The sequence below is a fragment of the Amia ocellicauda genome, chromosome 2 (assembly GCF_036373705.1).
Source record: "Amia ocellicauda isolate fAmiCal2 chromosome 2, fAmiCal2.hap1, whole genome shotgun sequence".
In the NCBI taxonomy this organism is placed as follows: domain Eukaryota; kingdom Metazoa; phylum Chordata; class Actinopteri; order Amiiformes; family Amiidae; genus Amia; species Amia ocellicauda.
In genome coordinates this window covers 48,978,364-49,004,641 of record NC_089851.1, presented here as the reverse complement: position 1 = coordinate 49,004,641, position 26,278 = coordinate 48,978,364, and the positions used below count along the sequence as shown (strand labels likewise).

At 38.0% G+C, this 26,278-nt stretch overlaps 1 protein-coding gene across 3 annotated transcripts in view; it reads right to left on the bottom strand.

Moving 5' to 3' along the window:
- dnajc13 (DnaJ heat shock protein family (Hsp40) member C13) overlaps window positions 1-26,278 on the bottom strand; it is a 150,435-nt gene that overhangs the window by 116,171 nt on the left and 7,986 nt on the right. For all 3 annotated transcript variants that reach the window (XM_066687458.1, XM_066687467.1, XM_066687476.1), the window contains exon 2: window positions 7,154-7,234. In XM_066687458.1, coding sequence (XP_066543555.1) covers window positions 7,154-7,221 — 68 coding nt within the window. In that variant the 5' untranslated portion in view covers window positions 7,222-7,234. The remainder of the gene's footprint in view (window positions 1-7,153; window positions 7,235-26,278) is intronic.

Genomic DNA, 26,278 nt, shown 5'->3' with positions numbered 1-26,278 from the left:
ATGAATGAGACATGCAGTAATCTGAAACTGTTGCGATCGATTCCACCCACACATCTCTCCTCCTGGTGCTGAGACTCTGCTCTGTGTGTGTGTGCATGTGTGACAGAGGGGGCGTGGCTTTGGAGACGTCTCTGAAGCGAGGGCGAGCTCTACACTTTCAAAACAAGCTTGCTAACTGCTGGCTTCTCAGGATTGCATACCCTAGCTTTATTTAGTTTTTTCATGTTATTTACTGGGTTGTATTTATAAAGGGATGTGGTTTATTGCATTAGGCCATGAATGGGTCTCCTACTGTATTGCCATAAAGTTACATACATAAAGAACATACATTTATTTCCTAATGCATTTCATATTTTCAAATGAGTCTTTGTTAAATATAGATGTTATTAATGGATTTGCTAAAAGCTGTTAACAAGACAGTCTTGTGCCTTCTCTTCAGCCAATGTGAAATATTTATCACTGATCGTTGCCATGAAACTGGCTTTAACTTCCATAAAATGTGAAAATACCAATCTGCAAAAAAGGCCTAAAATGTAACCATAAATGAGACTATAACCTATTAACTAGAAGAGAACACTTTACATTTGCAAGAGAATGAGTGACTTTCAGGGTAAAGTACAATACCATACAAGATAAAATGTTTTGGTCAGCATGTAATACATAGCATCAGTTAACAAAATGGCACTTCACAAGGCTTTAAATGTGATTCAGTAGAGTAGAGATCATAGTCTCAACAAACTGCTGACATGGCAAAAAGTATACACATTTTTTTTTTAGAGCCCCCAATTTTGGACTCAAACTGTTAAATTAATTCAACTCACTGTAACAACCCTAATACTAGAATGATGTAACATAATGGTGATTCACTGTTAGACCATCCACACTGTAAAATCAGCCAAGCAAAATCCTACTACGAAGTGGGAACTGTAAACTCTAAAACAATAAAGCTGATATATTGGACACTAAAGCATAAACATTACCCAAAAGGTTACTAGTGAGAAATGTATAATGGACAGAGGAACACAAATTTATTCTTGGAAATATAGATCTCCAAGAGAAAAGATTATGAGAAGTATCAGCTTGGCAAGAGACAAACATGAGGGTAGTTACATGTTTAACGGATTCATAAACAGAAGATACATTAAATATTGAAAGAGAAAGAAAATGGCTTCCATCAGATTCAAAATGTTATCACTACTATCTGGCTTTGTGTATAGTAGAAATAAATCAATTGCTTGAGGTTTAAGCTCTAAGTTTAATAAACAAATAATGTGTACAACACCTCTCTGATTTCTATGTTTCAGTAAAAGGTTGATTTTGGGGGTAAGCAACAATCAAGTCAATTCTCATCTCATCTCTTATTCCTAGCTGTTTAAAACTAAACCAAGCTGAGTAATTAAGAGAATGTATGGTGTAAATCTGTTATTTGATTTCTCACTGATTTGACTGAAAATTTTAATGATATAGTGGTTTCCATGTTAACTGTAAGCACATTGTTCATTCATTAAATATATCAGTGTATTATATAAACACACAAAATATATGTATAGTAAATCATTCTGTATTAAAAGATTCTGTAAAATTGATTTCACTATAATAATTACTAGCCCTTTTTCTGGTCCAGTCTTTTTTCCCCAAAGAGCAGTATATTATGAACAGCACTTCTAGTTTTGTATTCATTCTTTCTTTGGTAAAACAGCTTTCATTTGGCTTTTACTTTTAGAATAGGCTTCAAGACATTTAAAAATACTGTGTAAAGTAGCATTTTATTCATATAAAAAACAGCACTAAAAAATACCTTCTTGAATCAAACTACTGCTGGTACCAGTTCTCCTCTATTCACAACGTACATTATTTGAATTCTAGGGGCACATGGAATGGGGACATATGGACTATAACTTAGCAATAGGTTGTTCAATTCTCATTTTGAAGCACTTGTTCCTGCTGTTATACAATTACTCTTGTAAAACAGATGTGTTATGTGTTTCAACTTAAATTAGTTCAATTCATTTTTGAGTGTAGCACTTGGTAATCAGCTATATTAGCTATTTGCACATGTATAGCAGTACCCATGCACAGTGGTTAAGCAAACACCATTACCGCACATATGACTACAACTAAACTCAATTTCTGTCAAATGTATCTGGAAATGGAGACCTTTTGGAAAATATAAAATCTGATTTGAAACAGGTCTGCCATTTATAAATGTTAAATATGAAACATATTTCAGAAGTCGGTGCTGCTCTTGTGCATCTTTTTCTACCCGTTACCACTTCCTGCAAGTCTACCGGAAAATTTACATTTCCTTCTGTTTTTCTGTTTTAGCTCTCAGCAATGCTAATGTCTAAAAGGAGAAAGCATTTATTCACATGCAACTTCTCCACTACCAAAATGATTTCTTCCACTGCGGTAACAAATTTTAAGCAACACCTGGTGTTTCCTGTGTATTAAGAAGTAAACCTCAAAGTCTTACCAATAGCTACTAAACTAAATGAACCAGTCTCTTAAGCAATGTCTTCAACACTTAATATCTCTCTTGCAAAACTATGGTTTAAACCAAAAAGCTCAGCACAGTACAGTACAGGTGTGGTAACTGGCCGAGATCTCTTTAGGAAAACCATTCTGGAGGAGATACTATGTATTAAACAGACAAAAGTCATTCCAAGTTCTAACAGTGTAAAACAATATCTGCAAAGCCACATTAAATCAATGTGGTATTGCTCATCACAAATACAACACTGCACACTAAAATTAATTGCAAGATACTGGAAATTACTATAACATGAAAATAAAAAAAATAAAACATTTAACCAGACTAAAAGTAGACTATGCCAACCTTATTCAATGTTGTATATAAGGGAAATAGAGTATTTAACAAATACTAAAACTACTCTACACAGGTCGGCTTCCATTAAAGGAAGAATACTGATTGTAATTCAAAGAGCAGTTTATTCACACAATAGAACACACTTAATAAATAGGTCAGATAAAACGAGCAGACAATAGCATTACAATCAGTTTGACAAAAACACTGGGTTGATACAAGATACATGCAACAAGGAAACTATATCTCCAATATCAAAGTAGTAAAGTGCAGATACAAGGATGTATCAGTTGATACCAAAACTTTATGCCTAACTAACATCCTAATATGCAAGTTTTGGGAATTGCACAACGAGCAGCAATCTTAATAAAACCAACAAAAAAAAAAACACAAATAGAAATAAGTTTATTTTTAAGAACAAAACCAAGCAAACCATAGCATGTAAACATAAGTGTAAAATATAACGCATCAATTATTGTGCTATAGCCCTATTTTAAAACACCCTCCTCCCGGTCTCTCTCTCTCAAACACTTTCTGTTCCATACCTGCATCTTTTTTATTTTATGATCATCAGGCAACACGCGTACAACAAAAATTATATATATATATATATATATATATATATATATATATTCACTTGGTGAACTGCACATTAAGTTTAAGTGTTAGATCATAGAAGTATTCTTCCCAATATGTATTACTGGAATATTATAATGTAAACTGTTTTTCTATATACTTACAGCATGAAGTCTGAGTCTTCATTGAATAATGGTAATATTCTGTGCAGAATAAGGAAGTCTGCAGGATGTGAATGAATGCCGTATAAACAAGCCAACAGATTTATCCATTATTCGATGAAAAGGGTGAAATTAAAGAGTTGAAAAAACAATTACTAATGCCATGGGTAATTGTGGAATTTAATATTACTGATTTGGAATTGTAGGACATTAAGAAATACGTTTGAAGTAAATCAATGAAATATGAAACTGTTGATGAATATGCAAATTGGTAATGAAATGTCCATGATGAACTGTCGCTGGTGATGAAAACTGCGTGATGAAAAGATGGGATCCCATTGGTCACACGTGTCTTGTTTCTTTGGCAGCAGCTCTATGACCAGGTTTCTTTTTTTCAGAGTCACGTTTGTTCTGGCACTGTGCACCCGACACGTCCAAGAGAGGTTATTTTTTTGGGTTGGAGGAATGGCAATGAGAAAGTGAGCCCTAGTTGGTGGATCTTTGTCCAATGATGATTTCCCTTTGGATGGAGTGGCAACCTTCCATTTTTCAACAGCCAGAACTGATAATGAGATAGGCTCTCAATCTTGGTATATAGTAGAAAAGCATTGAAAAAAATAATAATTTGATTATCAGGTACTTCTCCCATTAATTTATTGTATTCCAGAAAAATACAAAAACTGGTAACAGGATAGAGAAGCCTGTTTTACCCGTATCCTTTTCTGAAGAATCATGAAGTTTAGTTTCGTCCATGCAGCAAACCACTTGCTTTTTTCTTTTCCACTGACTCCCTTTTTTATTTTGTTCTTCCGTAAATCCTAAGGCATACTTCTTCCATTTGGCATCATTGTGCCACAAATTTCAAACTTCAGCTGCTGTAATTCACAGAAAAGAACCGGGTTGCAGGAAAAACAATCCAACCAAATGCAGTATCTCTGGTTTTCAAAGCCTTCAAGAAGATCCTTTACCACTTGGCGGGAGACTTGTCTTTAACAATAGCAGTGGTGCTCCTTTCTCCTGATTCACAGAGTGAAAGAAAGTCTGCCTTTGTACAACATTCATCAATGCTGATGTTCTTTTCAGTAAAGTAAACTTAAATGCACGATGAATATGATGCAGAACTGGTTGAATCTTCCACAGCCTGCCACATGACCACTGGGTATGACTGACTGTTGTCAACAAAATGCAAGAAATCCAGAACGTCCATTCATTTTATTCAAGGCATAAAGTATCCAAAACCTAGAGTTAGAAGCAGAAATTCTGTGCTGCAATAATCCTTCAGTGTGGGTTTGGGCACAAGTCCCATTATGATAAACATGGCAAAGTAACTCCAGAGTCACACTAAGAGGTCACTCCGATTGGGCAGGTGTGAGCACATTATTAGCATATCGGTTTGTCTCATTCATTATCAAATTGAAGAGCAAACTGTTGAAAAACAGGAAAAAGAAAGTGTGGGCTTGAAGCAGTACAGTTAATCAGAGTTTCTTGTTCCTCTTGGTCATGACGCTTCCACTGGGAAGAGTCCACTCTTGTCATCTGTGGTTGTCTTGTTTGCTGAAATCCACAATACATTGTTATAAATCATACAATAACAAGTAAGTTTCTGTGATTGAATTAGAAATCCCGTTTATTGACATGACCACATTACATGACTTCCAAACAAATACAAATATATATTTTTGACTTTTCAAATTAAAACATTGTTCAATAATTATTTTTAAACCAAACTAATAATGCTATCAGTTATAACAGTAACAATAATAATCACTATACTTTGTGAAATATTATCTAGTAAATATCCAGAACCATCTTATTTCATTATAATTTTGGTTAAAGCATACTACAAAAAGAAATGTATTTGAATATGTATTGTCACGATAATTTTTCAATGCATTTCTTACCTTTGGAAAAATGTTCGAGCTGTCAGAGTTGTTTTTAGCTGCTGCAAACACTCTTGGTGCTTTAAAAACTTTAAATCTCATCCTCAGTGACGTCACACGAGAAAATGTGAAATGGAAACCCTCCCCTTTCAGGTGATATGAGTTTCCAATCTCATCTGTACAGTATGACAGGTGTGGAGGTCCATACAATTTTGCACATTTTGTATCATGTTAACATGATAGCAGTTCCAGAAGCCTTCTTCAATTATATACTGTTAAACAATATCAGTCCTGTTTTTATTGTTTTGAGAGTTCCGAAGGTCTGCTTTTTTTAAAATGACAAACTTTCAGATATAGATTTCTTAGCACCTGTAATTACAATGTCTTACAAACATTTATAAAATAATGTTACAAGTTTAAAAAAAAAAAAAAAAAAAAAAAAAAAAATCAACAATTGCTTACTGGGAGTCAATGCAATGAATCAAGCATGAGTGATATTATCCAACATTATTGAGGATACAGAAAGATGAGCTGAAGAGTTTTGAACATGCTGTAGTCAACTCTTTTGGACACTTTATAATTGAGTAGAAGAACGAAAAAAATCACTTAGGCTACACCAAAATAGGAGGGAAAATGCTGGTTTGGATTCTGGAAAAAATCTGGACGAACCCAAGACAAACTAAAGTAGTTGAAAGCAGAAACCAGACAGGCAGGGACTTCATGGGATATTAGGTAAGAACATTTCAGTCTTGTACAGATTTAACAAAAGAGTGTAACCAGTGTCTGATATAGAAAAGTTATTATTTTTGCCAATAGTGCAATCCAATGAAAAATCTGATAAATCTAGCACTTTGATTACACTTGGACTTTATAATTTCCCATTTTCATGTTCTCTTATTTTTATTGCTGAAAGTTCAGCATTTTAATTAAAAAAAAAAGATTTATTTTTTTTTTTAAACCTTTTTGAGACTTTTTAACCTATCATTCACAGAAGCAAAAATATACCTCTGGATTAGTTATTGCACATGAATCTCATCCTCTGTTTTAGTTATACCCTCTGAAGCACAAATGAGCTCTCTCTTAATTATCTCATAAAATGCAGAGATCTGCCTAAATTTCACAATGCAGTAAACATCATCCATCTGTGGGTCGATGTATTTTCCTCAAACATGGCAATTACGAACACTTACAGATATCTGGATCGGTTCCTATATTATGTCTTCATGTCTATCAAATTCCCTTAGCACAAATAACTACAGTGTTTGCAATCAACAACGTTAAGTATTACAAATTGTTTGGTAATGTGCAGACATTGCACATTGAAATTAGGGTACAAAGTATGCATATAAATCATGATAGTTTCAGCTAATGCATTTGCATACAATGCAGTATTGAATATCTAGCATTTCATACTTGCATTAGTTAAGTTACTTACCTTTACATAGTACACACTTGACTCACAAAGTAGGCAGTATCAGATATTTCATATTCAAAGGTTAGATGTTCAAGTGTAATCCACTTGTACTTATGTTAAGCACCATACTGAGGGCAGGAAACAATAGGCTAAATGCCCACATAATGCCAAGCAGAAGATATAACCGATACCCTACTGCATATCATGTTTCAAACTGGGTAGATTGTTAAAATATTCCACTGTGCTGTAAGAACCATGAAATTCAATCCACTTCCTTAAAATAAATTAAGGTACTTACTTTCCCCTCCAGGAGTGTTTTGTTGTGTAGAAACAGGCTAAGTCTTTATTGTCTTTGAGGATATTCATCTTCCAGCAAGACCTTAAAGGGAAAAAAAAACAATAGTTTAGATGGCCTTGTCTGTATGAAATTAAGCTTTATTGTACAAAGCAGAGACATCAATAGAAAAAAGGTGGAAGAAATAATATTAAATATTTGTCAAGCAGCAATTTAACTTTCAAGACCCTTAGACATTGCCCTTGTTTATATATATATATATTTTTTTTTATTATTATTATTATTTTTTTAATTTATTATTATTTTTTTTTATAAATATAATAGGGTTTCATCAACACTAGACACGAGCAAATCATTTTGAAGTAACTATGTAGCTAAATGGAATACATATTTTCCAGAAAATGTCCTTGGGGGGCTGACTATTTATGCAATACACTGCATGTTCTCTGCTCAACCCGAACTAGTCTGCGTGCCGCCGAACAGAAGTAGAAAAGGACCAAACTCCCAGCTGCCCTCAAACTCTACCGCTCTTTAGTGCCTACATTCTCCTCCTCACTCACCTCAGCCAAGAAACCTTATTTCCAAACACTCTTTGAATCCAGTGTCAACAGCCACAGCAAACTCTACTCCACCTCCTCCTCCCTCATCTCTCACTGCTGATGATTTTGCCTCCTTCTCCTCCAATATTGCAGAAATCCACAAGCTCTTTAACAATCCCCCATCCTCTCCCATCACACCCAAACCTCCCACTGACCAAGCTTCCTTTTCTTCAAAATCTGAGAGAGGTGAGAATGAAGTTTCCTCTCTCCTCCTACGTCACAAACCTACAACATGTGCCCTGGACCCTCTCCCTTCTCGCCTCCTCCAAGCAACTCCTCCTGATCTACTCCCCTTCATCTCCTCCCTCCTCAACTCCTCATTCCTCTCTGGCTGTTTCCCCACTGCATTTAAACAAGCTGTTGTAATCCCACTCCTCAAGAAACCAACCCTTGACCCCACCTCTCCTCAGAACTACCGCCCTGTCTCCCTACTCCCCTTCCTCTCAAAGGCCCTCAAGCGTGCTATCCACCGTCAGCTCTCTGCATTTCTTTCCCATCACTCACTCCTGGATCCTCTGCAATCCAGCTTCCGCACAGCTCACTCCACTGAGACGGCTCTCCTGGCAGTCACTTACTCCCTCAGCTGTGCTCAAGCGGCCTCCGTCTCCTCAGTCCTCATCCTCCTTGATCTCTATGCAGCATTTGACACCGTCAATCACTCCATCCTCCTCTCCTGCCTCGCTGACCTTGGAATCTCTGGGACTGCTCTAACCTGGTTCTCCTCCTACCTCAGCGACCGGACCTACCAAGTAACATGGTGAGGTTCCTCATCCACCCCCCAACCTCTCCTCACAGGTGTACCCCAAGGCTCCGTCCTGGGCCCCCTCCTGTTCTCTCTCTACACTTGCTCCCTGGGTCCCCTCATCGCATCCCATGGTTTCTCCTACCACTTCTATGCTGAAGATGCCCAGATCTTCCTGTCTTTCCCCTCTTCTGACCCTCTCATCCCCTCTTGCATCTCTTGCCATTGTCTGCTATGTCCGCCTGGATGCACTCGCACCACCTCAAGCTCAACATCTCAAAATTGGATCTCCTGTTTTTCCCCCACTCTTCCTCATCTTCTGCTGATCTCTCCATCTCAATCCCCTTGGAATCCACACACTCTCTCCTTCTTCTTCCGCTAAAAATCTAGGAGTCACCCTCGATCCTGCGCTCTCCTACACCCAGCACATCACCACGCTGACACACACCTATAGATTCTTCCTGACCAACATGCGCCGAATCACCGACTACTTGACTCAGCTGCTCGTCCAGTAACTGGTCCTCTCCCGCCTAGACTACTGCAACTCCCTCCTGGCCGGCCTGCCTGCAACTACTACCCACCCGCTCCAGCTCATCCAGAACTCTGCAGCTCATCTGGTATTCTATCTGCCCCAATTCACACACGCTACTCCACTACTCCACTGCTCCACCCCCTCCACTGGCTCCCGATACCGGCACGCATTCAGTTCAAGACATTGACCCTCACCTACAGCTGTCTTGACCACACTGCACCAAGTTACCTTCAGTCCCTCGTCTCCCCATACATCCCCTGCATACCACTGCGGTCTTCCAATGCCAGAGGACTAATTCGGCCTCCCTTCCACTCCCCTTCCTCCAGAGCCCGCTCCTTCTCATCCCTGGCCCCTAAATGGTGGAACGACCTTCCCACCAAAGTCAAAACAGCAGAGTCCTTGACCTCTTTCCGGTGCTTACTCAAGACACATCTTTTCAGACAGTACTTGTAATATTAGTCCTTTTAATCCCCGTAAGATAGCACTGCACAGCATTTTATCATACTTCTTGCGTTACTAATTATTGTATTATTGATAGATTTTTGATGTCTGATGCCTTGTATTGCACTTTTGTTGTAAGTCACCCTGGATAAGGGCATCTGCCAAGAAAAAAAATATATATATTTATATTCTAAATAGACTGAATCATAAGGTTCATATTGGAATTTTAGAACATCATTGCATTGATTTATTGGGTGTTTTAAAGATATGATTCACACAACTATTATCCAGTTTTGCTACTGAAATTTGATGTTGAAATCATTTTTAGCTTCCTCCTCCTGATACTTCAGTGGAACACATACATTACAAATTGTGTAACTGTGCATCACATACACGACCATGCATCTCTGAATTTCTGTGCAGAACTGCGCTTCACGAACGCAAACGTACATCTCTGCATTTCTGTGCAGAACTGAGCTTCACCAATGCGACAACTTCATGCCTTTCTGTGTGGCTCATATTACACAGAGTCTGCACTGTTTACACGCCAATAGCCCTATGTCACCGCTGTCAGCATTCTTCTTAAAGAGACAGATGCCTGTTAGATCAAATCGTCATTTGCAAAATACAAAAAGTATTGATTTGCTGGTAAAGTACTATTTACAGAACTCTAGTACCGCGGTACTTTTTCAGAAACGGTATACGATGCAACGCTATGAAGTGCCATGTGGGATAAAAAATTACAGTTTTATTAGCTGCATGGAGTGAAGTCCACATACAGAATAAGTACTGTAGCGTTAAGTGTGGGGGTGTATTCTGATAAGAGCATTCATAGCTCTGAGCTGAAGCTCTGATCTGAAGAAGACCTCTCCCCGAAAGTTATCAGATTTCCTTGGCTCATCAGCGTGTGAACTGGTCTACATCAAAGTGGCAGTCTTGGGAGGATGGCACCGAGAATGGGCCGAATGGCTTGGAAACCCTGCTGTGAAATGTCTGGGGAATAGCACCTTGAGGTAATAAAAAAAGCTTTGAAGTGGACGAGAGCCGAAATCCCGACACAGAGCTACGAACCTGGGCCAACCGGCATTTCCAAAAGATGGCATGGATTGACATCAGTCATAAATCAAGCCCCCCTCCAATAGGACACTGGGGGCTGAAACCGAAATCCAATCACCTATTGATCTGACAGACGTATAAAGAACAGCGCACGGTCTTTCACTCTCTCTCTCTCTCTCACCTGAACCAGTAACTCGCTGCCACAGCTCAACCTGTAGCTCTTTTGCCCGAACCAGAACCAGAAACCAACTAAGTGTTTGCCGGCAACAGAAGAGTTGAACTGGGAGAAGGAGATTGAGCCGTACGAAGAATTCTTTTAAAAGGACTTTATTAAATAAGGAACTTTACAAACTGTGCCTGCCCGCCTGTGCCCACCTGATCAGTGGAGTTTTACAGCTGGACAACTGACTAAGTCGACTGTATACGAAAGTGTCAGTCATTTAAATAGCTATTGAGTCTTAAGAAACTCGACCCTTGGAACCAAACAGGGCCCTGCTTTCCTCAAAGACTTTGTCTTCAAATTAGTACGGTGAGAGACCCTGCTTGCAAAGAAGATTTTGTGCACAACCTTGGAGCCTTCAAACCAGGGGAAAATCTGTTTGGAAAAGACTCTGTTTCGCGAAACCCCAACTTCCAGGTGCATCGACTGAGTGGAAGTTCTTGGACAAAGTCGAACCGGACTGCCTTTGTTCCCAACCACACGGACCTCGTGCCGTGTGTTGTTATCTGAGCCCTAAGCCAGAGAGGCCTCTCTGCGACGAAGTTCAGATAAGTTTAACAGTTTGGAGTTTGTGATTCATGACATTTGAGAAATCAATTAGAAATGTTAATCTGTGATTCATAACTCTAGAATGTGTAATATCATTTAGTTTTGCTTAAATATAAATGAGTGCTGCATTAAACTGTTTTGTTGACAATTTTAGAAATAAAACCTGTCAATGCCGAGAAATATCTTCTCATTCCTGTTTAACTGTTTAGTCTGAAATTGACACATGTTAATAGACATTAGATTATTGGTGGCCCTGCCTATCCTTAATCATTGAATAATAATTTAAGGGAAATTGTGGTAACAAGTAATGATAGGATCTTTCTCGGCACCTAAACGTAAATGAGACATTATATATATATATATATATATATATAACAAGAAGTTACCTGATATAAATACTAACCTGCGTAGTTATTTGATGTCCGACTAACAATACTAATGAGAGACTATTTAGAGGCTAAATAAAAGTGAAATGCAAACGAATGTCAGTGTATACATCATCGTTAAGCATTAGGGCATTCAAAAATACAAATGGTAATATAAATATTCTCATGAACGCATGAGACAGTTGGGTGTGAGCTGTAGCCCAAATTTATAAGGGTGCGGCACACCAGCCAAAACATTTGCGAGAGTTATATTAGGAAGAAACGAATATCTGAAATCAGTAATTGACTTCACACCTCAAGTGTCCTTTAATTTCCTGATAGATAAAAAAAGAAGCCAGCTCACATACTCAAAATACAATCCATAGGCACTTCACATTATCTATTCAAATTCAGCTGCCTGTTGTAAAACTTAAAACTGCTGTAGCTGGGGGCTGGAGGGAAAATGGAGGAACAGGAATCCTGTGGGAAGTCAAATTAAAGTTGTTTAGATTTTCATTCAGTAACCCAGGAAACACTTCGAGAACATTAGTAAACACTATTTTCTAACAGTTTTGGGGTTTTGCATAATTATAATATTTACGTTTGCCTTTGATTTTAATACGAATTAACCCAATATTTCATAAGGATTTAAAAGCAGAACGATATTTTTTAACTTAATCACTTTAATGCTTTCTCACTCTCCATTAATGTAGTGTGGTGAGCACGTGTTGGTGGGAGGGGGGTTATTGTCATCAAGTCTATGTGTTTTATATGATAATTATTTGTATGTTTTAATGGTATTACTTGCTGGGGGGAGACAAACACATGTATTTTTCTTAACACTGGAGGCGCCAAGCCGGTCAATTTGACAGATTTGGTTATTAAAATTTGAATTATTCTGTGTTCCTAAATACACTGCGCATTCCTGTTCGTGACTTTTCCTAACTATATGTATTAAACATGCCTACAGCGTTTTAGCTGCATAAACGTGAAAATAAATAAGTTATAAACACATTTACCTAGAATAGCCCAAATTTAAAGACATAATAAATCAAATATAACGCATATTCCTGCCTGTCCTTTACAATACAGTCAGTCTGGCGCTCAAGTGGCGATCTCTACCTGTCTAGAGTCTTTCATGTGCTTGAAAAACACACACATTGTACAGCTTAACAGGTGTTTTCTTACAACTGTACTCTGATTGAGTGGATTCAGCGATTACCCGCAAATAAAACATGGACTGAAAATGGAGATTGAAGACAGCTCATTTTGGAAATGTCGTGTATATGAACATGACTGATGCAGGGGCATCAGTGATACTGGGAATTACATTTCATTGTGGGTTTGTGCCAGTGTTGTGAAAACATTGCGAGTGAAACGCCAGGTCCAAATGGCACCAAGTGTTTTTACTCTACTGATCAATACGCCATTGCTACTGCATGTAGTACAGAGAGCAATAGCGCAGGCACATCGCTGCAAAATAATGATTCACGGACATTATCAGTGGAGGAGCATTTATTGCAATGCTATATGTTCGTGGAGCAGAAGTGTTCACCTTGAGAGGGCTGTCAAAATGCAGTGTGTGCTATGTGCTCATGCAGGGAAACTGGAGAAATGTGTCCTGTGTGGACTGTACCGAGCGGTCAGGTATGCAGAATAAATGTTGGATTTGATGTTCATGAATAAAACGTCTGAGTTTTAAACAATGGTTTGCCTTTGATTATCAAATCACAGCTGCCGGTTACAATGGCTTTTCGGTAGTTCGAAATGTCAGAGCTTCTAGTGTTAAAATGTAAGAAAGCAGTGCTTAATACACTGCAGCTGCCATAGAAATGAAATACATTTGTGTACATTTGTTGTTCAAAGTTGTAAAAGTCTCTGAAGAAACCCCATGCAAGAGTATCACCTGAGGACTATCAAGTATCAAACTACGTGGGACTACTTTGAAAATATATAAATCTTATATGTATAAAGCTTTTTCTGTAAAATAAACTAAATCGATGAGTAATTACCATCATAAATGAGCAAATGCTGTGAGAAGAAAGTGTCTCCTTAAAGTTAGACTCCTCGTACCCTATTAATAGTATTAAACAGGAAAAAATATTTGGGTATTTTTTTCCTGTCATAGTAATTATTTTTTATCATTGTAGGCTATTGTAATTTTGTAATAGTATCTAATATTTGTATGATAGGACGGAACGCTTCTTTGGGCTCCAATGTTATGATAATATGATATGATCGGGTATTAGGCTACCATTTGAGATAATTTTTTGTAACTAATAATGAACATAAAACATGGCATGGAACATTCACAAACAACAAAACTGAAAGCACAGGTCTGTTACACATTTTTTCCTGAGTGACACATTGTTCTTTTTCACCATTCTACCCACCACAGCCACGCAGTGCACCTCCCCAACCTCAGTATTGGCACAACCCTACACACATTTCAGCAAACAGGTGCATTTTGGTTTTCTTTTATCAACTGTTTGGAATCTCTTCATTGCACAAGAAAAGAAAAAAACATATCAAATGGGTAGCATTACTATTTTTTTCTTCTGAGGCACATTTTGATCATTCAACTCGTCCATGATGCTTTAGTTTTTCAAAATGCACATGCTATTAATCATAGCAGGATCATCTACCGAAGAACCTCTACATTTAGGTATCGCGGGGTAATGCTAGTACCGGTACTACCACCGACCACTAGACTTGTTTGCACTTCTTTGCAGGTGGGTTAGAGAAGCTCAGGGAAAAATATACATCTTTCACGTTTTAGCTAAAGTTAAAGTTACCTCAGCTCACAAGCTGAGAATCCCCAATACGAGGAAGACTGGGAGAGTTCTGCCATAGCTTTCAAGTCTCATTTCTCGGGTCTATGTCTTTTCATCACAGGGTACATTTAATCACTAGCGTCAGTTCACTACCAATTTGCATATTCATCAGCAATTTGCATATTAAGTTACAAACTACACACATCTCTCTTGATTTAGATTGAATATTCTTTAATTCCAAAACATACTTATCAAATCCTAAAGTTAGGTCAGTTGTAATCTGTTTACCAACTCTTTAATTTCACCCAACCCTTAGTTCTAATGTTTTTCAACACTTTAATTTCATTTCTCCACCTTTTATCGATTAATTAATCACTCAGTTGGCTTCTTTATACAGGGTGTGTTCAAGTCGCTCAAACTTTCTACAGTAAGTGTGAAGGAAGCTTTCTTTCCAAGTGTACTCTTCAATGTTGTGTTGTTGGCCTAGTGTTTGGTATCACAAGACAGCCGAGAATAACGATATGAAGGATTCTCTGATGCAAAAAATTACTGTTTTTTTATACCCCCTCCGCATTCTGAAATGGGGGGGTGGGGGGGATACTTGGTCTGAGTAGGAATACAAAATCTCAGAAAATATTGACAGTTACGACATATTCTGGAACCAGAAAGTCTACTGATCAGAACAAGACTATCCACGTTTTGGTTGAAGCAATACACACCCACAGAGCTCAAAATGTCAAGATGGAAAACTCGGTTTACAGTGTACTAATACACAAAGATTTTACATAATTGGATCTATATACTGGATTAATCGTTAGGTTGATCTGAACAAAAAAAGGGAGGATATAACACAGTACATTACTCTGAAATGTACATTCTTTTTTTTTTTGGTAAGCTAAACTTTCTTTTTTTTTAAACCTCTAGCAGTTTACTGCTTACCTTTGTTTTACCTTACCATTTCAGGTTATTCACTGGACTGCTAAAATTTAAAAAAAAAGGAAAAATGGGGGTGTTCTAAAACTTTTGACCGGAAATGTATATATATTTTACAATGGTATTATAACTTACTATTTAGAAATATAGATTTATTTTAATAATAGGCTTTTGGGCTTTAAGACCATGGGTGATTCTCATGAAACCAGCCTTGAACCATGGGCGTGATGATATGAATATAAAAAAAACATTATGAAACTAAATGGAAAAACCTTAAATTGAATAGATATACATGTATTCTGTCTTGCACAAAAAGATATTACAACTTTTAAATTGGTTATTTAAGATTTTATGCATTTTCCAGTTAATTTATCATTACCACAATGTGTTTCCAATTCAAAAAGATGGTAATCTAATATATTACACATAAAATAAATGAATAAAAAAATAAAAGTATGTTGTGTCAAATGTCCAATAGTCTATAAAAATCTTTTTAAAATCTAGACATCCTCATATGGATAATATAAAAAAGCATGGTGTCCATCAATCCATTTCTCATTACCACAATATTTGTTCATTGCCCTGTCAAAATCATAACAATATTGTCAATAAAGTTTTAATTCTCCCATGATGCATCAACAAGAGGAGCACAACAAAGATGGACACAAAGTATGCTAGTCTCCTCACTTTTATTCACTAAAAATGTTGTACTTGCATCTAAACCCCGTTCCTGACACTATAGATTTTCATTATCGTGATTGATGATAAACTGGTATCATTCTTTCTTTATTAATATGAGAGTCTTTAAAATGCTCTACAAGATAAGATGTGTTAATGATGATGTCAAAAAGGCTGTACCTATTGTTAGCATTTTTCACCTCAAAGTATTTTCTAAATGTTCGCTATTTTATGAAACCCATTTCAGTAATGAGAACCTCAGTTTGCGGTACTGATAAAAAGCATATATATATATATATTTATTTGATTTTGTAAATACCTTGTACTGGACAAATTATTTAGTTTTTGCTAGGGTTAAGCAATTGCCTAATTTGAGGTTTATAGTTTGTTTTTGCCTTGTGCCAGTGCTGAATGACACTCCTCCCCTGCAAAGGTATCAGTGTCTCTTTCTCGTTTTGTTGCAGTTCTACCGGTATGCTTATTGCTTTGCTAGTCTGAAAAAGCATATTCCATCGCTCTATCTTTCTAGTAATTTTATTCTAATTAAATAAATGTTTATTGACTGTATTTCATGTGCAATGCTCAATTGAATACACATATGCAACAGTTATTATTATTATTCTGTCTCTTGATTGCGGTTGTGCTTATTGCTGTGCATGTCTGAAAAATAAAGGCTTATTCTAGGGGCGAAACTACGTAAATACGTCGATTTGCGTGAACTGCGTCGATGCGTCACACTGTTTACGTTCATCCCCGGCTGCCAGGCATGCTGAAAATGAGACTTTATCCCAAAAAGCTCAAACTCGATCAAAACTGGGGGAATTCTTTAAACATATACCTAATACAATGGTGCTCTGCAACATAAACTACACCTCACCATAAAGACACAAAAGCAGAGTGCATCTTTCGTTAAGCTATTTATTTAAAAGTGTAAATCTCTGTAAATAATGTAAGTCACATTGTTGTTGATCTGTGCTTAACCACTTTCCAGAATTCTAGCTACATCAGACAGTACCATTCCTGCCCAGCTGCTCCGCAATAACTTGTCATATATTGTCGGTCTATATTTATTTGCTCTGTTGTAGTTAATCGTGGTTAGACACACAGATCATAAGCTTTTCCAATTCACGTCTTCCCCTCGTTCATTGTCCGATGTCATTTTTAACACACATGAAATCAGATTAATCGCACTCGTTTCACAGTCAGTGTGCGAGGTGGAAAGGGATTATTAACACACGTGTTTTTCTATTCACAGAAGTTGTGATTGTATGCATCATCCAGTGTGCATGTAAATTAAAATATTGTATTACTAATACTATGTATACTCGTATTCTCTCTCATTTCAGGAAAACAAAATCTACCTTCATACTCCAGTATTGGACTGTTGTGGAAGCTATTTGATGTAGAAAAGCCTGTAAACACTGAATTTAATGTTTACTTTATTTTTCATTACTTATCAAAAGAGTTTAGCACCTTTCAAAACGAAGAGTAAAAAACAGCTTTGTGTTTTGAGATCAATGTATAAACAAATGTAAAAACACCTGTTAATATATACACTATATGCAATAAAGCCCTTTATTTTTTGCACATATGTTTTCTATTGGTTTTATAACTGCCATCTCAAGTTGTTTTAAAGAGAGCATTATGCAAAATGAGGAAAAACTCAAAACACTAAAAAACTTGCATTTAATGCTAATAATCCAATTAAATCGAAGTAATCAACAGATTAATCTATTATCAAAAGTCATTTGTTGCAGCCCTAGCTTATTCTGTCATATTCTAGTACTTTTATATGTTTATTTTGTCTAATTTACATTGATTATTTAAATACACAAGCACAATTATTATATTATATGCTTGTAGAAAACCTATACAATATTTTTTTAAGTCTTAATAATACACAAAGAAAAGTTAAGTAACTTAAGTAAAATTCGCTCTCGACAGCGCGGGGGGCGAACTCACGCACAAAGAGTGCACAAACATGACGCTGATATGCAGATACATGACTGCACACAGAAAGAGGAATTGACAGCATACCATCAAATACATGCCTACAGTGGCCATTCACGTCTAGAAATTATGAAAAATTCACTGCCGTTTACCTTTGGTATAACTCGACAGCGCAGACTCTCCCATAGTGAAAACTTGAATCTTTTTCTTGCAAACCTTACAATTAGGGTTGGGTATCGAGAACCGGTTCCATTTTAGAACTGGTTCCAAATTTCCAAGAACTGTGGATTCGATAAGACACGCTTATTTCGATTCCTCACTTCGGTTCCTAACTTTATTAATCATGCTTGCGAGGTGAACGGCAGTGAGCATTTTACAGTCGTATTGATCTGCCAGGACCTGCTACAAGGACCTAATTTTATTACGCACACATGCAGTACATTACATTCGGCACCATGGCTGAATCTGACCACTGCAAACGCTCCAAAGTTTGGTTAAGCTATGCTAAAATTGATAACACCACCACAAAATGCAACACCTCAGCAAAACGATTTTGTGCAAGGGAGGAAGCACCTCCAATATGATGAAGCATTTACTTCAACACGGCATGAATCTAATGCCGGAGTCACACTACACGATTTGAGCCTGATTTTGCCCTCACGACAGATCGGCACTGATCGTCACAAGCTGCCTGGTCGTGCGCGTCCCGCTGCCGATGGTCGTGCAGTGAGAGACGGGCTGATGAATCGCTGTCTCAGATTCGATCGTAAGCTTGTCGGAGCCGCTACGACTTAATTAAACATGTTTAATATTTATGACTCGATCGGCACTGATCGTGGAGAGTGACGTGATCAGCAGCCAATGAGATTCGAGCTGACTGAAGAAGAGAAAAGAAACAGGAAGACTAAACATGACATGACTAAACTTTGCATTGCAGACTCTCTTTGACATTGTTACTGGTTCGAATAACTGTCTGTTACATATTTTGTTACATTCTATTTTTTATATTTACTTTAAAAGTTTTGGTTTGTAATTGTTTTTGTTGATCGTTCCTCATAAAAAAGTGTAATATTTATTTTTATAAATTAAGGGGAACTGTCACAATTGGCAGTTTACTGGATATAGCCTAAATGTGGCAAGAATAAAAGGTAGACAACTTTTTGTTCTTGAAGTATTTGCTCTCAAAAAAATTATTGGAATCGGAACCTAGATTCGATAAGAACCGGATTTGATAACCAGAATCGGAATCGATCAAATTGAAACTATACCCAACCCTACTTACAATGCTGTCCGCAAATGTGGACCTTGTTTTAACCATAGTTTATATTCAATTTTATGGAGCCACGGCAACATTCCGAAACATTTGCCACACCGGGCGCTGATGCGCGCCGTCTCAGTGGCTCACATTCGCAGCGCCTCAAACACACCAGCAGATCAAACGGGAGTCGTATTGGCCGCGGCATAAAGCAATCTACTGGCTCTCCAACCACTGTAGTTATGTCCTGAAGTTAATTCATTTAATCACATTCCCGATTTATTATGACACTGATTACCAAAAAAAAATTATATATATATTTTCACAAAATTCCAGCACTTTCAAGCACTTTATTCAAAATTCAAGCGCTTTCACAACCTTGAAAATATCACCTTAAAATTTAAGCATTTTCAAGGATTTCAAGCACCTGTACAAACCCTGGATAGAGGGGCTTACAATTCAGCTCATATCTCAGCTATTACAGATGCTACTGCTATATATGTGGTATCTATGGATTCAGAACATAGATACAGCTATGCATGCTTCAGCTATGCATGTATTATGTACTTATAATACAGTATATATTATATAAGTAGAAAATGTGCAATAAAGTAAAAAAAGTAAAAAAAAAAATGTAGTGACAGCACTCTGGAGTGTCATTTTGTTTTCTATCACATTTCTGCTAGGGGCGTGTTCTATCCTCATAGGTACGCGTCATTGGTCAACAGATTGAGAGCGCTGATTGGACAGACTCGGAGAGACTCACAGTACAGTTACTGGTTCTGGCATTTTATACGAGTGCAACAGCTTAGTGTTGAGGGTTCTCTCTATACTACCATGCTCTGTGCTTGTCTGATGTGATGAATGCATTTCAGCCAACATCCATTGTTTAGAAACGCCGTTAATGTGTGTGTTTCGAGGACCTTCATATAAACAGTTAGTGCACTTTATCAATCTTACATCTCCTACACTTATTGCTTATGGATCTTCAGTATTTGAACACCATATAACCTTTCCTGTCCTTATAAGCTCCAGACACAGACAGACATATATAAATGTTAGACATTGTCTGATTAAAACGCAGGTATTGTGTTTTAGCTCGGCGTTTGCGGCGGGTATCCGATCTGGAAGTGTTTAGGTTTACAAGATGTAAATCGTGTTCAGTCCATATGGTTCAACAATGGCAACGAACTGAAACTAGCATCGCACTGAGGATCGCGTCGCAGCCCATCAAAACTCATTCAATGACTCACTGACTCTCGAGTCTGGCTGATTCGTTTGTCTTAAAAAGAAACCAAGTTGCCTCTCAACTCGTTGAGTGTTATAAAACTGAAGACCATTGAGTGTTATAAGACCGTCCCATGTTGGTTACACATTCTTTGCTTAGTGCATAATGAGAAATATATATATGTGTGCGAGAGAGAGATGAAATATATTTTGTGTTTAAAAAATTACAAAATTCTAAGTCTGAATTCCTATAATGGCTTTGATGCAAAGCAATATTATCGAGGGTGGCATTGTGCTTTGGTAACATTTAACTTGTGTGTGGTGCTGATCTGTCAAAATGTGCATACAGCGTTTTGCTGCATGCTGAATAAATACCACAGATTAATTCCACAAATTCCACTAGTTCGAGACTATTTTTGTTCTTGTAAAAAACAATTATTTACTCAAATGCATTTAACTACATATATATTTAAAGATTACATTTAGATGTGTTATTACCTACTCGTGTAAAAACATTACACATTGTTCTGCTGCTGTATGTGTCATGTCTGCAGACTCTATTCGCCCATTGCACATCATAACATGTTATGTAGTTTAGTCACCCAACTAACATATTTTGTTCATTTAAAATCTGTCAGTCGTCGACTTGGTTCATATTGCTTTACTTGTGTTGCTTTTATATGCACATTTGATTTGCTTACTTAAGGTTGTGTTCATTAAAACCTGCACTAGGGAAACTTTTACCTCTCATGGCCACATGGTGCCATCTTTAATATTAATATTATTTTAATGTTTATGCACACAAAAATTGCACAGTGCTCCTAATTTTATTTGTTGTTTGTTGGTTTTCAATATAAAACTTGTTGAAATTATTTCAGTGTGTATATCAGTTTTTGAACATTTCCAGCACATTTTAACAATACCGCGATAATACTGATAACTGTGAAAATTTTGGTCACTATAATCGTGATATTAAATGTTCATACTGTTTCATCCCTATTTGTAGGCATATAGTCAGGTGTATGATTAAACAATTATACCAAACAGGTGCTAATGATCATCAATTCAATATGTAGGTTGAAACACAATCATTTACTGAAACAGAAACAGCTGGGTAGGAGGAATAAAACTGGGTGAGGAACAGCCAAACCCAGCTAACAAGGTGAGGTTGCTAAAGACACTTTACTGTCAAAAGTCATACACTGAACACAGCAACAAGACACAAGGTAGTTATACTGCATCAGCAAGTTCTCTCCCAGGCAGAAATTTCAAGGCAGTCGGGGGTTTCCAGATGTGCTGTCCAAGCTCTTTTGAAGAAGCACAAATGAAACTGGCAATGTTGAGGACCGTAGACGCAGTGGTCAGCAAAGGAAACTTTCTGCAGCAGATGAAAGACACATCATGCTTAATTCCCTTCACAATCGGAAGATGTCCAGCAGTGCCATCTGCTCAGAACTGGCAGAGAACAGTGGGACCCTGGTACACCCATCTTACTGTCCCGAGAAGTCTGTTCAGAAGTGGTATTCATGGAAGACTTGCGGCCAAAAAGCCATACCTCCGACGTGGCAACAAGGCCAAGCGACTCAACTATGCACGAAAACAGGAAGTGGGGTGCAGAAAAATGGCAGCAGGTGCTCTGGATTTCAAGATTTGAAATATTTTGCTGTAGCAGAAGGGCTGGAGAGCAAAACAGTGAAGCAAGGTGGAGGTTCGTTGCATGTTTGGGGCTGAATTTCTGCAAATGGAGTCGGGATTTGGTCAGAATTAATGGTCTTCTCAATGCTGAGAAGTACAGGCAGATACTTATCAATCCTGCAATACCATCAGGGAGGCATCTGATTGGCCCCAAATTGATCAATGGTGTCAAATGCTGCGGAGAGGTCAAGGAGGATGAGGACTGAGGAGAGGGAGGCCGCCCGAGCACAGCTGAGGGAGTCAGTGACAGCCAGGAGAGCCGTCTCAGTAGAGTTAGCTGTGCGGAAGCCGGATTGCAGAGGATCAAGGAGTGAGTGTTGGGACAGAAAGTCAGAGAGCTGATGGTGGACCGCCCGCTCGAGAGTCTTGGAGAGGAAGGGGAGTAGGGAGACAGGGCGGTAGTTCTGAGGAGAGGTGGCATCAAGGGTTGGTTTCTTGAGCAGTGGGATGACAGCAGCTTGTTTAAATGCAGAGGGGAAACAGCCAGAGAGGAGTGAGGAGTTGAGGAGGGAGGAGATGAAGGGGAGAAGATCAGGAGCAGTTGCTTGGAAGAGGCGAGAAGGGAGAGGGTCCAGGGCACACGCTGTGGGTTTGTGACGTAGGAGGAGAGCAGAAACTTCAGCATCTGAGAGGAGAGAAAGAAGAAAAGGAAGCTTGATCGGTGGGAGGTTTCGGTGTGATGGGAGAGGAGGGTGGAGTATTGAAGAGCCTGCGGATGTCTGCAATCTTGGAGAAGAAGAAGGAGGCAAAATCATCAGAAGTGAGAGATGGAGGGGAGGAGGAGGGGGAGGGGGAGGGGGAGGGGGGGGCAAGGAGGGAGGAGAAGGTGGAAAAGAGTTTGCTGGGGTTGTTGACAGTGGATTCAAAGAGAGATTGGAAGTAAGACTTCTTGGCTGAGGTGAGAGAGGACGAGAATGTGGACAGTAGAGAGCGGTAGAGTTCGAGGGCAGCTGGGAGTTTGGTCCTTTTCCACTTCTGTTCGGCGGCACGCAGACTAGTTCGGGTTGAGCGGAGAACAGCAGAACAGCATGACAACGACCCCTAACATACAGCGAAAGTCATTAAGAACCATCTTCAGCAAAAAGAAGAATAAGGAGTCCTGGAAGTGATGGTATGGCCCCCACAGAGCCTTGATCTCAACATCATCGAGTCTGTCTGGGATTACATGAAGTGAGAAGCAACTGAGGCTGCCTAAATCCACAGAACTGTGGTCAGTTCTCCAAGATGTTTGGGCCAACTTACCTGCCGAGTTCCTTCAAAAACTGTGTGCAAGTGTACCTAGAAGAATTGATTCTGTTTTGAAGACACCAAATATTGATTTGTAGATTTTATTTTTGTAGGTTTTATTATATTTGTGTTTTTAGGGGTTGAACGGGCACCTCAGAAGCGGTTTTATTTTTTGAGTTTTTGTTTAACTAGTTTCGGGGAAAAACGCTTATATTTCAACCATTCTGCTAGTAATGCAACTGATCAATAAAATAAGCTTTTTGATGTGTTTTTAACCGTGTTAAAAAAAAATACACTTGCTGCAACATTTATAAAACTTTATAGCAAATTGTAAAACAAAAAACTTTTTACAAAAAAAAAATATATATACACTTGCTGTGTGTTAGTGCTGAATTACATTGCGAAGGCCTATCTCTCTGTTACGCTGTGTGTATATCACTGTGCAAGTTTGGTATGGAGAAAGCTTATTCCATCCATCTGTCTTTCCAGTAATGTAATTGCTATCAATAAATGTTTATTTTATCTATATTTTGTTTACAGTGATCAATAAAGATGCTCGATTTTATTCTGTTTTGTTGGTGTTCAACAATGTTTTGCAATGATTAGCATGTTCAAATCCGTAAAAAAAAATCAAATGGCAGCTGATACTAATACAAAATGTTCAACTAGCACCTTATTATTAGATTCTACACTTATATGCTTGTAGACAGGCTATTCACTGAATGTCTGCAATATTAATAATAATACGTAGGTAAAAGCAAAGCGCCTGAAAAAACCTCACGGTGGCACAACGGTGCATTTAGAACTCACATGTCAAAGGGTTAAATGTCTTTTATTTATGAATTTATTCATTTGTTTATTTTGCTGTATGTTTTTTGTACGTTTACCACTCTCTAAAGAACTCTGTGGCTACCCTGGGAAGGGCATATTCAGTTAAGTGTATATAGTACAAGTTAGACCTTGAAAAGGGGATCATAATTTGTGTTTTCAGTTAAACTTTTGAGATGGTTGTGACACGGTCCAGTAGTATACTATATCTGATTTCTCCAACAGACCCATTACAATAGAAGCCAATCATGTTTGCTATTAATCATGAAAACTGAATGACAGTTCTTCCGCAGACCTGGTGTACAAATTACTTGGCACTTAATCTCTGTAATTGTATTTACTTATTTTATTTAGAATATGCTTTTTTTTTTCCCCCACACACTTTTTGGTGCTACATGCTACATCCATCCATGCTGCTTTAGCAGGGAAACAACCAAGCATGCATCTTGCAATATACATATTTACAAAGCTGTCCACTATTTTGCAAGTGCAGAATGTCTACAATCACATCAATCCAAGGATTGGAAGAACATCAAACAGCTAATTACTCTGTTCCACTGGCCTAACCATCCGTGCCATGCCAGACGCGTCCGTCCTCGAAGGAGGAGGCAGAGCGATTGGGGGAGTGTTGCGTTTTGTTATAAAAACGAATACAGAAAACAACACTAGGAGCGATAGAGCCTGACGTGGAAAGGACTTTTGTGGCTATTTTATTCTTTATGCTTTACATGATTGAAGACACGTTTCATATAGGAAGTTATAATTTACCTAAAGTGTGCACGTTTCAGTCATAGCGTTTAGGACAAATTAACGCATTTATTAAACCAGTCCTTAATGTTTTAGATGGAAACCCAGATCTGCTGTATTTATGTATTCATTAATTAATTCATTCATTCAACTAATATTTGGGCACACGTTAACTAAATCATGTTCGCCTTTATTCTGATGATCTCTGCGGAGCTGTTGTACAACAGACCTGCACATAATTCACAGGACGACAGCCTGAAACACTGTCCAGTTGTTAATAAAATATTAATAAAATCGGCTGCTACTGCTCCGATTATTAGCCTTCATTCTCAGTTAGGGGTGGGCGGTATACCGTAAAAAACGATATACCAGCATTAATTTATGGACCGGTTTGGACTTTTACTATACCTTCTTATTTTAAAGTTTTCTATGCTAAACTGAATAATTGACTAATGACCGTGTCATTCAGTCACAGCATTGAGTTAACAATAAATTGGATCGTGTTCGCATATCCCACACCTCGCTGCGCCGGCTGCTTGAGACTGTGCTGTCTGACATGAGACGCCTCTGATCAAAGAACGCCCATAGTGACCGTGTAATGCAAATTTCCGCACATCTGCACGGCTCCACCAATGGGATCGGTTGGATCCTGCAATTCTGCGATACAAGAACACGACCACCTTTCTTCACAAACCCTGCAGAAATCAATGTAATTGGATTGCTTAATATGTTATTATTTTCATATTATTTTTGTCTTTATTTAAAAAAAAAAAATAGAATTGCCAATCATTTAAGTAACAACTTAATTATTGTGCATCATAGATTTACATTATATTTTTAAAAATAATGAATTTAGCACTGACAATGCTAAAAGGTTGATCTAGAATTCTATATCTATGGTTTTCACAATAACCATTACCAGCTTCATTGTGTAATGAAAGTTGACATTCGTCTCCACTAACAAGGGGCCAGTAGTAGTAGTAGTAGTAATCTTGTACCTTGTAGCTCGCCTCCGCAGCAGCTTCTCAGCTGCACAGATGTCTCTTGGCGGGGCTTATTGGCGTCCCATAGAGACACTCCGAGATCGCGCATGTGAGGGTCTTTGCAGAGATGCGCTTCTCAGAGCGAGACCCTTGTTCTGGAGTGAATGCGCCTCATACAGATAATGAAAATGAACTTCATGTGCATTGCGTGTTGACATAAACTTGATGAATACACAATAAATGAAGACAAGATGAAGGAAAGGAGTGTGGGTGACACTTCACAGCAAAGTGACCCAGTGAATCTGTCCCAAAGAAAGGTGCATCACT